The sequence below is a fragment of the Nilaparvata lugens genome, chromosome 1 (genome assembly GCF_014356525.2).
Source record: "Nilaparvata lugens isolate BPH chromosome 1, ASM1435652v1, whole genome shotgun sequence".
NCBI classification, from domain to species: Eukaryota; Metazoa; Arthropoda; class Insecta; order Hemiptera; family Delphacidae; genus Nilaparvata; species Nilaparvata lugens.
The window spans coordinates 29810866-29827392 of record NC_052504.1 but is presented as its reverse complement, the minus strand read 5'-3'; the positions used below and the strand labels follow the sequence as shown (position 1 = coordinate 29827392).

Genomic DNA, 16527 nt, shown 5'->3' with positions numbered 1-16527 from the left:
GGCATAGCCAATGCAGAGGTTCCCTTATTCTGGCCGTATTTTCCATCAGGATCAGATCCTAAACGCAGACTTAGGATGTGATAATACTCTTGCGGCTGCAGAGCCACCGTTATTATCTTTCTCGTTTTTCGAAAGAAGCTTTTCCCTGCAAGAGACCGAAATGCGGAGCTCAAGTTTTCCCTCGGGAATAGAATTACCACGGATTTTCTTTTCCTTTCATATTAAAAGATTGGGAACTACCGAGATTCACATAAAGATCAAATAAGAAAATTACCAAGGGTAGCATGTGCTCGTGCAAGTTGCCAGTCACGTAGTCACAAGTGATTAGACTCTTCATCTGAGAGCCATTTACACGCACCACGTGGAATTGAATAAGACTCTACGAATATCAGTTTAAAAGAGATGATTCAATTACCTTAGAAAGATATTCTGTATCCTCTAGGTAACGCTCAATGAACTTCCATTCATAATAATATAACGATTGAAATATTATTATTATTTTCATTTTTCATCACATTACTAAGTGAGTTTTTCATCAAAATCGGTCTATGACAAGACTTTGATGAATTATTCTGCTGCTAGGTTAAGAATGCCCTAACCATTGATACAGTTTCGAGCATCACTGCCTTCTACATCAGTTAGATCTTGTTCCTTGAGGCACCCAGGCAAATATTTGTTTATAAGAAATATATTATTATTATTATTATTATTATTATAATTATTAGTAGTAGTAGTAGTAGTAGTATTATATTATTATAACGATTGAGTAACATCGCATCATGAACTCATGGTCGGTTGATTCGTTGTGAATGGTGAAGGATATGTGGGAGTAAGGAATGGAAATATAAGGATCTGAGATACTTTTGTTGAAAAGTTTTCTTCTCTGACAAATTAAACTGGAAAATTATTCAGATAACCTGAAACTATTATTACGTAGCAAAACATTCAGATGGCAAATGGCAATAATACAGAAGATGCAACCTGGTATTAATCTGGGCACATCAGTCAACGTAGTTTTAGATCCCAGCCAATAATCATGATATTAATATTGTTACAGGGAAACATTACAAGAGATAGCACTTTATTCATGTTAACATTATTTGTTCATAGCACTTTGTCTCGTTATTGTGATTGAGCAACATTCATATAAAAATTAATGATTCATTTTCTATTCAGAATGTTATTCTCTACCTTTGAATTATTGAATACTAGTGTCAGGTGATCAATTTTCATAACGGCAAGGAAAGTTGTGTGAGTGCGCCACACCAGATTTTTTCCAAACATATGTTTTTGAGATATTTTCTTTGATGCAGCTGTTTCACATTCATCATACTATTATACGGTACAGAGTTTGTGAAAATGAAAAAAAAATAATGATTATCAAAACGATACTATTATTATATTCATAATAAAAATAGTATTATTATTATTAAAAATATTTATCAATTATCAAAGCAATATTATTGAGGTTAAGTTGTATCAGGTAGATAGCAATAATAGAAACAGATGTTCCTTCTATAATTTCGACCATATGATTTGGTGATTTTTTTATGAAATCTTATGTACCATTAATGAAATTCGAACATTATTCTGAAAAATCTAGAAGGAAAATTGAAATTTGGGCTTCCAGGTGCACGAGATTGAAATTTTTAGAATCTATGTACAAAATTTGGAGATCTAAATCATTCCCGATTTTCCGGTATGCAATCCACAAGTTGACATGTTTTGATGCGAACAAATGAACAAACACAACCCCACACTCTCTTATATATAGATTATACATCAATTCAAAATTTTTGGTAAATAGACCTAATAAAACGTTATTTATAATGTTTCTAAAAAGGCAATGGATGTAGATGTCAGTTGATATACAAAACTTTTCTACCCAATACATTTCACAGCTACAACATACATTCCTCCATTTTGATCAGATTAGTGGAGAGGAGTGCTGGATAGGTTATATCATACTGATTGTCATCGATAGAGAGTAGAGACACAGAGATAACTACACAGAACTCCAAGCAACTTTCCTCAACGTTTATGTAGATGTTAGATGCTTCTCTACCAGCAATCACAGGCAATCCTTAGCCAACTTCTCCAACTAAGCGATGAGCTTGCAAACAATCATTGCTGAATTGTTGAGTCTCACTGAACCATGTCTGAATTCGGTAAAGTTTTCCCGAATCTATATATATTTATACATTTCGACATATACATCCGCCGTCGGCACCATTGGAATGCTTGAATTCCTTCCGAGTATCAATAGAAAATGATGTCTAGAAACTTTGAGCCAATTCCATACTGAAATGGCATCTGACACTCTATCTCTGATCAAGGTATGCTATGGCTGCCATCATGCCATTTCCAGTTCTTATAGCGAGTTATTCGTCAGTGGATCAATGCTATACCGATAGACCCCAACTTATTCAACGATTCCGATTTCTATGACAGTTCTGCGCTAAGAATTCACAATGTTCAACATTCAAAAGTTCATTTATATTTTTAATTTTCTTCACAAGCCACAACCATGAATTTACGAGTTCATCAATCTGGATTGGAAGAATTTTCCCATTGTCTTTCGTATGTAACAATTCATCTCTATCTTCTCTAAGAAACAAAACACAAGTGATAATGTGAAGGCTGATTCAAAATACAATAGAAAGTTAAAGATAGAAAATCTAATTCCATGTCTCATGCAATTTATAGAGTACTACCTGAGAATCATGACACAGTCGAATACATGGAGCTTGAACTCCATTAATCTTTCCTTCCACTGTCACTATGCATTTTTCATTCCGTGAAGCAATACGATGTGATGCCAGATGAGGGATGAGAAAAATATAGAAAAAAAGATACTTCTTACAGATGAGGGATGAGAAAAATGAAGTTATATAGGTTACTACAAAACCAGATAGGGAAGAAAGCAAGGGATTTCTAATTTTTATTTCAAATGATGAAGAGAATAACTGCTAACTGGTTTTGACTACTTATGATGAATCTCTCTTATGATGACAATCTCTGCCATTGATTGTTTTACTATTAAGAGAGATTAGACTTCACGATAAAAATATACACATTCAAGTTTATGAAAGAGAATATCTGAATCATGGAAGGAAACTGTCTGTCTTAAAATGTCAGGTTGATCTCTTCTCACTCTGGCAGAATCATAGTGAGAGCCTTGTTTTCCTCATTCTTCACTTGCAATTCCTATTTCTCTCCCGAAAATGGTGAATCTTAATTTTTTATGAATGAGAGAAGTGGCAGGATTGCGGTAATCAAATTTCTGGAAGCAGAAAGTTTATTCTTCGTTCAACCGTGCTATGTCAATAGAATGAAAAATGTGAAAAGCAAACGAACTTCAAGGGGAATGTGTGAAAACACCTTTCTTTTCCCTCGTTTTCTCTACCGGTTTGGAACCGGTATCCTGGATGTTAATGTACTCACGAATGTGGTAACAGCTCGTTATTCTAAATTTTATGAGGGAATAATGATCGACCACTAGACACCTTTTGCAACTGCTATTTCGAATTTGTGGAGAACGTAATCCTAAACTTGTGAAAAGAATGGACAGAGGTAGCCTGGAAAGAACTTGTTTGTTTCAGCTTTTTAATCTGAGCTGATTGAGCAGAGAATGATGCTCACATATCAGGCTTTTTCGTGAGAATTATTAGAAAGGATGATGATGGGCGTTCGATGTTATACAAATCATGAACCTTGAAGCTCATTTATTCATGAAGTTCACACTTTAAGCTTTGGCAGTTATTACTGAACTTCGCAACTTTTCAAATAGAAAACATTAATATTCATCATATATATCATTGTTGTTGGTGCAAACTCTCCAATAGTGAGATCACGTTATAAAGTCGACACCTGATTGAAATAATTGGTTTCTTCTATCCTTTTAAGTCATTAGATACAGCCTATAGCTCTATTTTCTAGCCCATCCACGTTTCCAAATCGTTTGTTCACTATAAAGAAATATAATAAGCTCAAGATGAGAATCCATGATTTAATAATAAGAAAATATATTTTCGCCACACTTGGATGTAATGAGCTGGTTTACGTGCGTCATATGGAGGCCGAAAGTGATTGTTTTCCGACCAGGCCGGTAAAACTTTACGGCCCTAGGGCTGTAAAATGACCTTTAATAACAGCTGATCGTGTCCGATCTCACAAAAATCATAGAGAGATAATCTCATAATGACTGTAATAATCTATATAATTATGTATCGTGAATCGCGGTATCATGTCTATAATATATTTTATAAATTACTGTTTCATAATTTAATATTTATTATTGTGTTTTTGATATCAAACAATAGAATACGATGATATCTCCATAGCCTCAACAATATAATGTTGGCTGCATTGTCGATTGTCAGAAAGGTACGTATCGCAAGTATTTAAAAGTGAAGAATCGAATTTGAAATCAAAGTACAATAATTGTATCAATATTTAAAAGTGAGGTAGAGTAATAATTGTTTCTTTTTTATTAACGAATTCCACTTCTTAATGCAATACAATCAACAATAATAATAGGAAAATACAGCAGAGATCTAAAGTTTAAGGTACGCCTACTGGTGAAACTCAGCCTTGACTGAAAAATACCTAGTAATTTTTCCGTAATTCATTATTAAAACTTTTAGATAATTTTTCTTCAATATCAAACCATATAGAGAAAACATTAGGCCCACTCAAGATTGAATCTTCGAATGTTTTTCTATGATTTAACTATTTTCAGAGCAATATTTTGTTGTGAAAATGCCGGCAAACCGGCTTCAAGATGCCGCTATACTCTACCTATATTATAGTAGCCTACATACATTACCTGACTTACAGGCCTCTACGATCAACAATACCCAATGGCCGAGAGCGTAAATGCGTGATACATCAGAACTCAAAGCTCAGTAAATTACAAACATGATCTAGGTTCGGACCTCGGTCAATGACATTTTTTTTGTCGATGAATTTCGACTTTTATTAGCCATTTTTTATATTAGTTACCGTAATTTAAATTTCAATCAATTTTTTAGATATATTCTGAGACAAAACTGTGAAATATGCAATTATATTAATTTTTTAAACACATTATTTCAAAATAGTAATGAAAATACTATTCATCCATCTATCCATGAGATATTGCACCAGACGCAAAGCGTGAGCTATAAAAATTCAAACAATTATTCGAAATATTAATAGTATAAAAATATTGTCACTATTGTAAATTATTAATTAGTAATATTGAAATTAATTGACAGTGAAAGTTGTCATAACCAAGATTCAAACTATCAAAATACGCTGTTTGAATTTTATTTACTCTCCAATTTCTTATATATTGGGAAGTTTTTTTTGGTGTGGCGAAAAATAGCGTTCGCAACACGGGCAAAAATGTTTTTCCGGCTCTCAATCTTTTCTAGTCCTCGGCCTACGGCCTCGGACTTGAAAACCGATTTCGAGCCGGAAAAGTCTCATTTTCGGCCCTAGGTGCGAAATATACTATATTCTCCACAAATAATTATTATAATTGGTAGGCCTAATTATTAACAAAGAACGAAATTAATATCATAATTATATGAGTTTTAAGTCAACTAATCCTATTATCCAGTAATAGCCTACATGTTTTTGGAAGGTTCTGAACAATTATTGATAATCAAAACTTGTTGTGTCTATTCACCCTTCACAGTATCTCTTTTGATCTAATGCAAAATATCAGGTAGTGTACTTAGGAACAAATATTAGGAACTATCTAATATTCAAAATGATAATATGTTTCCGCAATCTTCTCAATTTCATAAAGAAATTGATTTTCCTATTAACCCTAAAACCTTTTTATCACTATTAGAAAATGGGGATGATAATTCAACATACAATTATGTGATTAAGTTAGAAATTTTAGAAAGTCACAATTTTACACAAAAAATAACAACGCTGATATTTCTTCGGATGGAGGGCCAAGTTTCAACTTATTCAATACAAACTATGGAAGGCGGTGGAAATCTGAAACTTGACAACCCTGTGGTCCTATTATTTCAACTGATTTTATAACGTGAATCTCACTATAACTGCTCCATCGTTTTTGAAGATTAACTCGCGAAGTACAGTATTCCCATGCATGTGAAACTCACATGGATGATCGTAATTAATAAATTCCTCATCGTGAGACTCACACGATATTCATGAGAGACATGTTTTACTCAATCATGTGTTGTTGATCCCGTGCTGAAAAAGTTGTCCGCGTTCGATAGGTGGTGCTTTCAAGCCTCCATTAAAAGCCGAACTAAGTCCCAATGAATTTCCATCATGCTGGTCAAATAGCTGCTTTCCATTTGAAGCATTAAAGCTGCTAGGAGAGCAATCGCAGCTCAGCGCAGCCCGACTGTAGAATCAGCCAATTGGATCGGCTTGCCCGTTTTTCTGACTCGGATTGAATAATATATGATTGAGAGGAAGCATAGCAATCGGATGTTCCTGGACGGGCAGCGGGAAGGCCAGGGTGGCGGAGGGGCAGGGAAACGGCACATTTTCATGCCCCTGTATTGTGTGCCAAAATGAGATTTGGCCTGTTACAACAGGAAAGTTAGGGGTCCGAACTTATCAGACCTCCATCATAAAGAACAAACATCCCCTTCCTATCCTTATTGCAAGAAATAGTTAGGAATAATCTAGGGTGAGGTTATTCCTACTGATAAATATAGTAATTTTTATAATTTTAAATCAAAATAGAATAGGCCGTTAACTATAAAATTTATGGGGAAAGTAGAATAAATGAGAACAGTAGTTGTTGGCATGTATCTGTTCTCAATAATAAAAAAAACATTTTCAAAGAGATTGATAACAAATTGTAATATTACTTGAATAAATTACAAATAATTGAACATCATTAATTATAATTTCTCGTCTGTAAGTAATATATATTATAATTGATAATTATTATCGCTCTTTTTCTTTTGTTTCGGTAATATGTTATGGTTTAGTGCTTATTATTGATTGAAGTTGTTTTGTTCTTCAATTGTGTTCTATCTTTGTCATATCTATCACTGTTTAGTACATGGAATTGTAGAGAACTTGTTCTCGCACACAGGCTTTGCCCATGTGAGGAACCTTCTTCAAGCTTTGTATATATATATATATATTATATATATATATATTATATATATATATATATATATATATATATATTGTTTGTAGGCTACTTTCTAAAAAGAAGAGTGAATATAATTTCAATTTCAATTTCTCGTATGATGTCTTCATGTTCACTAATTTAAATTCACAAACTTCACCACTCTTTCACATTTCTACCCTTCCACCTAAGATGACGTTTAAGCATGAATGAAGTAATTATCATAACCCTATTTCGGACTTTTAAAATGTTATCTAAATTTGGGAGAGAAATAGTAGAAGGGGTATCCTTAATTTTTCTCTTCCAATCAGTGCTTCTTTGTAAAAATAAATTATAAATTATCCAATCAACCCACTATATTGATGTAAACTATGGTCTCATAATTATATAAAGCCATTTTGTACCTAGTTATCATGAGTATTTTCATTTTACTGATCACAATTACTGAAAAGATGATCTATTAGCTTCCAAAAATATTAGCTATTCAATAAATGATGTCTATTAGTCATTGATCCATTTACTAATTGATACATTTATGTGGAAGTCAATGCCCTAATCAAATTATCAGATCATAATATAGGAATCAAAATAGATTTGAATGGGATTTGATCGCTTTATTCGGTTGATTTTGCAGAGTGATCCGTTAAGTTCGTTTGTACTATTCGATTGCGTCTCAATGGAAAGGTTTTCACTCAGTAAACAACTCATTGAAAGGTTTTGAGGATACTCGGAAGCCGACGCCAGAACAGACAATCTAAGGAAAGTATCGCTCGTTTCCATGGAATCTCACCTCTTTCTCCCTTCCACATCATGGATATAAATTTTAATTAAAGAAAATGGGTAGGCCTCTGCTCTGAATATTGGATTTCAACATCGTAAAAAGCGTTTCTCTTGAACGCAATTAAAACTTTCGAGAACCATCAGTGATTTCAAGAAATTCCATCATTTTTAAATGTTCTTCCCTCATTTCTGATAACTCAAGATCAATATACATCATCCAGTACAGTTGGAAGTAGGCTACCTCAATGATAACTCAGCTTGGGTACTAACCTAACTAATGATAACTAACCTTCCAATATGAGACTAATCTTTTATCAGAATATCAAAATTCATCTCCCCCATAACATTATAATCATAAGATAATTTCCGTCTCACTTGATCAATTATCACTTGCCACCCTGAATAATTTCCTACGATAGTGTTAGAAAATGTCATTCCATTATAATGTAATTCCATGATTATGTGAATCGTGTCTCCAATTTATTATTCAATAGTGGAACCTGCAATGTACAAAATGGCATTTTCTGAATCTCCAAACCAATACATATTAAATCAAGCAGACAGTCAATCTGTCATTTAACACATTAAATTGACAGATGAATCTTCAACCGAATACAAGAATGCTCCAGATTGCGTAAGACCATGCAGATGTGCAAATCTGTGCTACAAAAGTGGCATACGGTACATTTATGTTGCCAAAGTTCAATGGAACGTATCAGCCCAAATGTCCTAAACTGTTTTTTTTTTGTAGATAACGTGCTTGTAGATAATTTGTCTGATAACGTGCTTGCGGTAATGATTGCAGGGACAAATGATGCACTCGTTCAGCACAATCCATCTTGATGCCCACCCTCTCCATCGGATCATCCAATCTTCTATTTGACGAATTCGTTTATTCTATGCAGAAAAAAAGAGAATTCCATCAGTCCAAATCATCCCTCCTTGCCGCATCCATCGTTCATCTCAAATCTTGTTCCCGCCACTCAAAAACAGGGCAAAAACCCAACCACAGAACGCATCACCTGAATCCATCACTTACTACAAAAAACGACGCTGTCATGTTCTAGTGGCGACAAATTACTGTTCTCATCCCGAAACACGTCGCTCTCTCACCTACTTCCAACGCAAACCCAACGCAATGCAAAACTTTCGCACACGGTTTTCGTTTCAACTCATCTACAAAATAGCTTTTCTCGATCAGCAATTCAGCTCTCATAACACATCACATCGATTATTCCGTGGAGCTGTTTATAAAGCCTGCAAGGCTTTAGCACTTTTTGCACATGTTCGATTTGCCATAGATATCGATGTTGGTTGAAATCAGATTTCCTTGAACCATTAAGAGATGCAATTTCACCGATTTTCATGCAAAATGAGGCAACATTGGCTTACTTCTATCAAAATTCGGAAAGGGAGCAGTTTTGGGCTAGGCCTGTTCATCCTTTTCTAATCAAGTATTTGATGTGTGTATTGTTAAATGTGAATAAATAAATAAATAAAAATAAACATGAAGTTATTCACTGCTGTGAATGATAATTTTCAGTGAAAATTTACACTGTTTTCACTAAATTATTATTGGATGTAATGAATTTCAAGGGACTTGAAGGTGCTCACGTCAGTGGGAAAAAACGTTCATTCGTATTTGAAATAATAGCTCTATGTGAATAGTTTTTGCAAATGTTATAATTCTATCTAATTACTAGTTTTAATTGTATGCTGGCTTGAATTTTTCAGATCACAAGTCATCTGTTATAATTTTTTCGTTTTTGATAAATATCAGTAATTGTGAGCAGGAAATTGTTGAGTTTTCAAAAATTGAATATTGTTGGGCAGATTAGAAATGACAATTACAAACTAATTTTCCGACAAAACCCCAAATTGATATTGTTAGTGTTCACCTTGGATGTTGCAATTTGGAAAATTCAAAATCGAAAAATTGAAATATTAATTGCTGTTTAAAAAAACAGCACTAAAATGGAGTTCCTCTTAAAAGAGGAAACATTAACAAGGCTCCCCATCATTGATGGTTGTGTATACAAAAAAAGTTCTGTAGAGTGTAGACATGGTGAAAATTTGTCTACAAAACTGCCATGAAGTATTGAACGTGAAGTCAATCCACGTAAACTCCATGAAATAACCCTACACAGCGACTGGTGTGGCATTACTCGTTACTTCTTTATTGACACTTACGTTTACTTCTTTTGAAAAACGGTCCATCAACGGTTTTTGTGTGTGTCATTTATGGATAAGTGAGAAAAAATAATTATTAAGCAATTCCCAGTGACTCTTTCTCACCACAACTGAGAAGATGCCGGACGTATGGACAATACCATATTGTATGATTTCAACGTCTGCATAGGCCTACTTCGAAAGCAGATTTGGAATTCTTATTCATTCAATTATTTCATATTAATTTAAGGAGTTCCATCCAGTGGACGTGATATAGGGATTTGTCGAATCATTTTAGTATAATTCAAGTTACGTTTAAACTAAGGAATCATTAGAGTTGGAGTCGATTGACTGATTGCCGGTGAAGTGATGGACACCGACACCGACACCGAGCTCAGACATGGGACAAAAGCAACAATCTTCACCAGCACTCTCTTCAAATTCATTCAAAATATATCCAACTCCAGCCTTTCTCACATCATCGGATGAAGAACTTCATGAAGTACTTCCGCGAACGCCTCATTTTGTTGCATGGAGATGTGGGGTTTGCTGCTAACGGTTACTGGACATCTCACCATGTAACTACTTCAAAACTTCATTACACGTGCATATGAAAGCTATGAGTGAAAAAATAAAACAACAAATCTGATCGATCCAACGTGCAATGCTTCAGAGGGTATGTACAAATTTCACAAGGTCTCAAGAATTTTATGGAGATGATTGCTATTCTAAAGATGTTATTTTTCTTACATAATACATTTTTCATCTTGAATTTTTCAAATGGCAACATCAAAGGTACACACTAAGAATATAGATTTTGATATTCGTTGTAATTGAAAATGAGTGTGTCACTGATCTACACTGAGTTTGTGGTTCCAAATCATCCAAAACCCTCTGCCCAACAATTTAATCTATGATAATACGATATTGAAGTGATTGCATTACTCTAAAAAGTTTTTCTCCCACTTTATAAGTTCTCCATAGACCATATTGATTTAAAATCTAGAACTCTGCTGATATGACCCATCAATAGTACGCTATTACATTTTTTTCTATGTTTGTATGGAATTCATGAACTCAAACTCGCTCTTCTCATCAGAAGGAAACTCAACAAACTTCCATCAATTAATGTTTGTAACATGTCATGTAATTTGCACAAAATATTCATGATTATAATTCAATCTGTTGCAACAGACCATTGATGGAAGTGAGTTTATGTAAACCTTGTAAACATGCCCATAAGCACATGTTGGAGGGTTATTTATATGAGAGGCAAGTGAATGTTTATTCGAATGAGAAGAAAGTGATAGCCACTCAAGAAATAAATAAGTTATGACATCGTTCAAAGATGATCTGTGATATATAAATGAGCTGTAAAAGATATATGGATTTGGGTTGATCTATCATCATCCAGTATACCTATATAGTGAATAATTCAGAGAGACAGCGAGCGATGAGTGCATTTTGACGACTCCATATTTTTCTTTTGCCAAAAGAGAATACAGAATGTTCAAATAGGCTGCAGTTTATTCTGAGAGTGCCTCACTAAGCTGGTCGTTTGGTGGAGTAGAAAGGAGTAGCATAGAGCATCCACTCTAAGTCCGCGCGGTCTCAGAGTACGAATCATGATCTTTTGTCAGCCCTCCTCACAACTTTCCATCGCCTTCAAAAATCAACAGCCTCTACTGTCTCCTACTCATACTATCCATTCCAATTCTTTTTTCCATATCCCTTAGTAGAGACTCATTAATGAGACATGACAACAACAAAAAAATTAAGCTTACTCAATAACAGTATAAACTCAAATGTCATTTTTACTAAATGATATTAAATTATTATAACATTGACAATATGTCATACAGTTCACAAAAATGATAAAATATAACATAATTCCAACAATATGCATAACAATAATTACCGTAATAGATATGATGACATTTCAATTATTATACATTCCTGTTGGAAGAAAAAGAGGTGTAAGAAGAAAAAATCTGGTGTGGCGCACTCACACAACTTTCCTTGCCGTTATGAGAATTGATCACCTGACGCTAGTGTTTCCGCGCATCTCAAGTCTACTATTCAAAGATTTGAGCCAGCTGGTGACATGGCAACGCTGAAGACACACGACGTGTGCTTTCTCTTCATAGTGAATCATTTAATAGAATCAACAGTTGCCAACAGTTTGCAATTGGATGATCACATTTTCTCGAATTTCAAGCTTATTTTTAATTTTAGGTGAAAATGTTACTGAACATTAATTGTAGAGATTCTCATTCTGAATCTTTTCCACTCAAAATTCTTTGTTTAAATTGTATCTGAAGCCTGATAATTGAGAATCTGAAATCAAACTTTGCATAGATGGGGCGGAGCTCCTGAAATTTTTACATATATGGGACTCAAGGCAGTTGATAGAGCATATCAATGACTATTTCAGGTATAATTTTAATCAAAATAGTTGGAGCCGTTTTCGAGAAAATCGCGAAAAACCCTGTTTTTGACAACATTTTCGCCATGTTAGCCGCCATCTTGAATCGCATTTGATCTAGCTTCAGGTGATCAATTCTCCTAACGGCAAGGAAAGTTGTGTGAGTGCGCCACACCAGATTTTTTCTTCTTACACCTCTTTTTCTTCCAACAGGAATGTATAATAATTGAAATGTCATCATATCTATTACGGTAATTATTGTTATGCATATTGTTGGAATTATGCTATATTTTATTTTTTTTGTGAACTGTATGACATATTGTCAATGTTATAATAATTTTAATGTCATGTAGTAATATTAATAATAAAAAACGTTCTAGCCATCAGTAAGAACTCGCTACGTTCGTTCAATTATGAAAATTCATTAATTCGATCGTTCAATTGATGACACATCGTCTACATCTGAAAACAAATGTGAATGGAATTTTGATGAAGTGTTATTGATGGTAGAGGCGAGACGGCACTGAGGGCATCCAACGCTATGTCGGTTGATATAATAATGCTGCTCCATCAGGTGTGTTGTCGGGCCCACTTTGGGCTTGGGAGAATGTTAGCGGCGGCTACAGCTCTTGACAGCCGGCCAGGCCACGAGTGAATGGGTGGCTGGCTGGTGTTCTAATTGTTTTATAAAGAGAACCTGCCCGTCTGCCCGATATTGCAACTACAGGAAGCATGCATTCTCAAAGGAGGTCGGTGCCTCGGTGGTGGCGTCCATTAGTGTTCGACGTGCGGCGGTGACATCGTCTCGCTTCGACTAATGGACTGCTGCGCCGCCATCAAACTTCACTCTCTACTACATAATAACAAGACACCACCCCTCCCCCCACCATCCGATACAATGTAATGCACTTCGCAAGCGATATGGATGAGACAAAAAAATTCAATAAGCAACGTGTAAGTTGACCCTAAAAAATATCCATACATACTCCCATATATATTGCAACGTGTAACTTTAATAAATATCCATACATACTCCTATACTTACTCATTCATGCATTGAATTTGATTAAATTAGATTGTATTGAATTGAATCATAAGAGATCACATGCACATGTAGATTTACTTCTTTGTGCAACATACAATAGTATAAATTGTGTATTGTAAGAGTATGAAGTGTGTCGATTAACGAAATTGTGTTATACTGGCTACATTTCACAAAACTTTAATAAAAACCTAACTGCTCTTCCATTGGGTAGAAAATCATTTATATCTGGAGGTTGAATAATGGATATAGGCTACTATACGAGCAGGTATAACCTACAGTAACTATATTACCCAGTAACTATATCATAACTATATTACCTACAGTAACTATGTTATTGGGTAATATAGTTACTGTAGTATAACCAAACACTCTGGAAGGGTCTGTGAAAAGCCAAAAATATAATGAATTATAGTTCTACAGATCCATACTAAGAATTTAAACTATTATCCTATCGAATTCACTTGACAGCAATAGAAAAATTAATTTAAAAAAATAGAATTATAATTAATTATTTTGCCAAAATTACGTAAATAATCTCCATTGTAGATGGAAATTCTGAGCGGAAAAATGACTCGGATCCACAACCTCTCATTCAATTATTATTATATTATCACTACTAGTTGATTAAAAGGAATAAGAATTGGTCTATAACAATCCTCGGTGAATTCAGAATTTCTAAGCAGAATTCCAAGTTAATCAGCTGGATAGTTCAGGATTGTTGATTCGTCAAACATGTATTCCCTATTCCGTGCATGTTAATTTCAATTCTTCATTTATCAATATTTTAGAAAAAATTGATGTTGAAGATATAGATGAGACGTTAAAGCCTTGAAACTCTTCCAAAAGCAAAGCTTTCATAGTTTTCCATGTATACTAATCAAAGCATGACACTTAACATTGTACATTGTACTTGTACATTTCATGAATAAAAATGAATTGATTGATTTAACATGTTTTCCAGGGTAACATTGACTATTGATTATTCTGTTTGACTATTGATATTGACAAATTTTGACCAAATTTGATATTAAACTATTGACTTCTACAACCATTCATTTTCCTATTATTGTATCACTTTGATATTGATATTCATATCTTTTCGATGTATTTTCTGTATCTCATGGATTTTAAATGCATTGAATGAATAAGGATCCATTTATTTATAATCATGTTGAATGCGGTAAGGGAATAGGGAATAGGAGTAATCAATGATGGAAGAGATAAAAAAATTGTTACCATGATGGAAGGGGTCACAAAACTCCATGAATGACAGTCATAAAGATAGGCAGTGAAGTTATAAAATAATATGTTATCAATCTCCAACTCCTTCGAGGATTTCATGAACTTAGAAGTGACTCGTTTTTACGATATTCACATCAAGGACACGACTCATCCTAAAAGCCTACATGAATTTCTACTTAAATCTCAACAGCGTCCATTCTTGGTAATATCACTGATAAATATGCATAAACCATCAACACTGCTTAGAACTTTATGCAATAATCGCATTGATATTCAACACAATTTTATGGTGTGGAAATGGAAAAATAATCGTATTTGTCTGGATCTGAATTGAGGACGTCAATTACAATTTAACTTGTCCCATGGAAGGTGAGATATACAGTATAGTAACTGTTTTCAACTTTCCTCAAGGGTTTTTTCAAGATTTTGCAATACTGTCAAACGATTCAATTCATGAATTCTAGAAGTTTGATTTTTCCTGAGAAACTTGGATGAAAACTAGGATCTCTCAAATATAAAGGAGGAAATCATTATGCTCATCAAAGTATAAGGACTGTCAATGGACAACGACTTCAATCATTAGCGATAAAAATGATTGGAAATCAAATCTCAAATTGTTTGTTTTATTGAAGATATAAATTGTTCAAACAAACATTGTGAATTATCGTCTATAATCATTTACACAAGCTCTTCATCTATGGAATAAGATTCCAATTAGAATCTCAGCATGAAAAATGTCATGAATCAACATGAGAGATGGAAATAACAAAGGCTGGTATGGTTCTTGTTATATAGACGTAGCCGTGCAGAACAAACAACTCGGAATGACATAGACATTGACAATAGATGAAAACGACGGGAAAAATTAACGAGACCATTATTTTCCTCCTGAGCCAGTTTTCTGCTCTGATGCGAGTTTCACAATGATTTTCCATCTGAAAATTTAGAAAACCTCCCCGCGGCCTCCTATATTATTCTTTAATAAAGATTCTCGGTTGAATCCATATTTTCAACTCAAACTGTTTTGTAACATAATTATCCTTCATCAATGTGTTACGTATTTGTAAAGAGTAGAATGAATGCTGTTATATTGTGTATATGATATTGTGTATTATGTCGAATAATGTGTTATATCGAGAGTCGAAAAAAGTTTTTCTAGCATCTTGTGTTGTAGAATGATGATGAAATGAAGCATTACATTCTGCTTTATGATTATTCACTGACAGCCGTACTTGCATGTGCCTTGCATCCAAGACTCGAAAATAATAACTCAATGCACAATCTTAAAGTTGCAGTCCAGCTATTTTTAGTAGTTAATTTGGGGATTATAATCATAAGAGATTATAAAGTCTGCAAGAACTCAGAGCAACGCTGCAAAGTGGATTAAAAACTATTTTGTTTGAATCGCGAGAGAATGAGAGAAATTCTTAAAACTGAGAAGCTTATAACCACTAGATTTTATTCGCAAAGCTTGTTTTTGGTTGTTACTGCTTAGTATGCTATTTGTCACCAAAAATTACAGTAACGAAGTAGGTTGCTAACAATTTTCCTGCGCTTTTCTATATGTACATTCTGGTCCTCTATTTAAGTGGTTTTAGGTGCTATTTTAGTGAGCATCATCTCATATGTTCGAATATCTATGGAATTTTGATAGAATCTAGTAAGTTTAGATATAGAATGACGAAAATCAATTTAGAGATAATATTAAGGCAATTCAGTAGTAAGAAATTCACAGTAAATAAGCAT

General features: G+C 34.0%; 2 protein-coding genes across 4 annotated transcripts in view; both read right to left on the bottom strand.

Moving 5' to 3' along the window:
* The window catches only part of LOC111053314 (potassium voltage-gated channel protein Shaw), a 240237-nt gene that overhangs the window by 212908 nt on the left and 10802 nt on the right, over positions 1-16527 (bottom strand). The window lies entirely within an intron of this gene.
* Positions 1-16527, bottom strand: part of LOC120349867 (piggyBac transposable element-derived protein 4-like) — a 38038-nt gene that overhangs the window by 10742 nt on the left and 10769 nt on the right. Inside the window, exon 2 of the mRNA XM_039421131.1 lies at positions 275-379. Within this exon, the coding sequence (XP_039277065.1) occupies positions 275-379 (105 nt within the window). The remainder of the gene's footprint in view (positions 1-274; positions 380-16527) is intronic.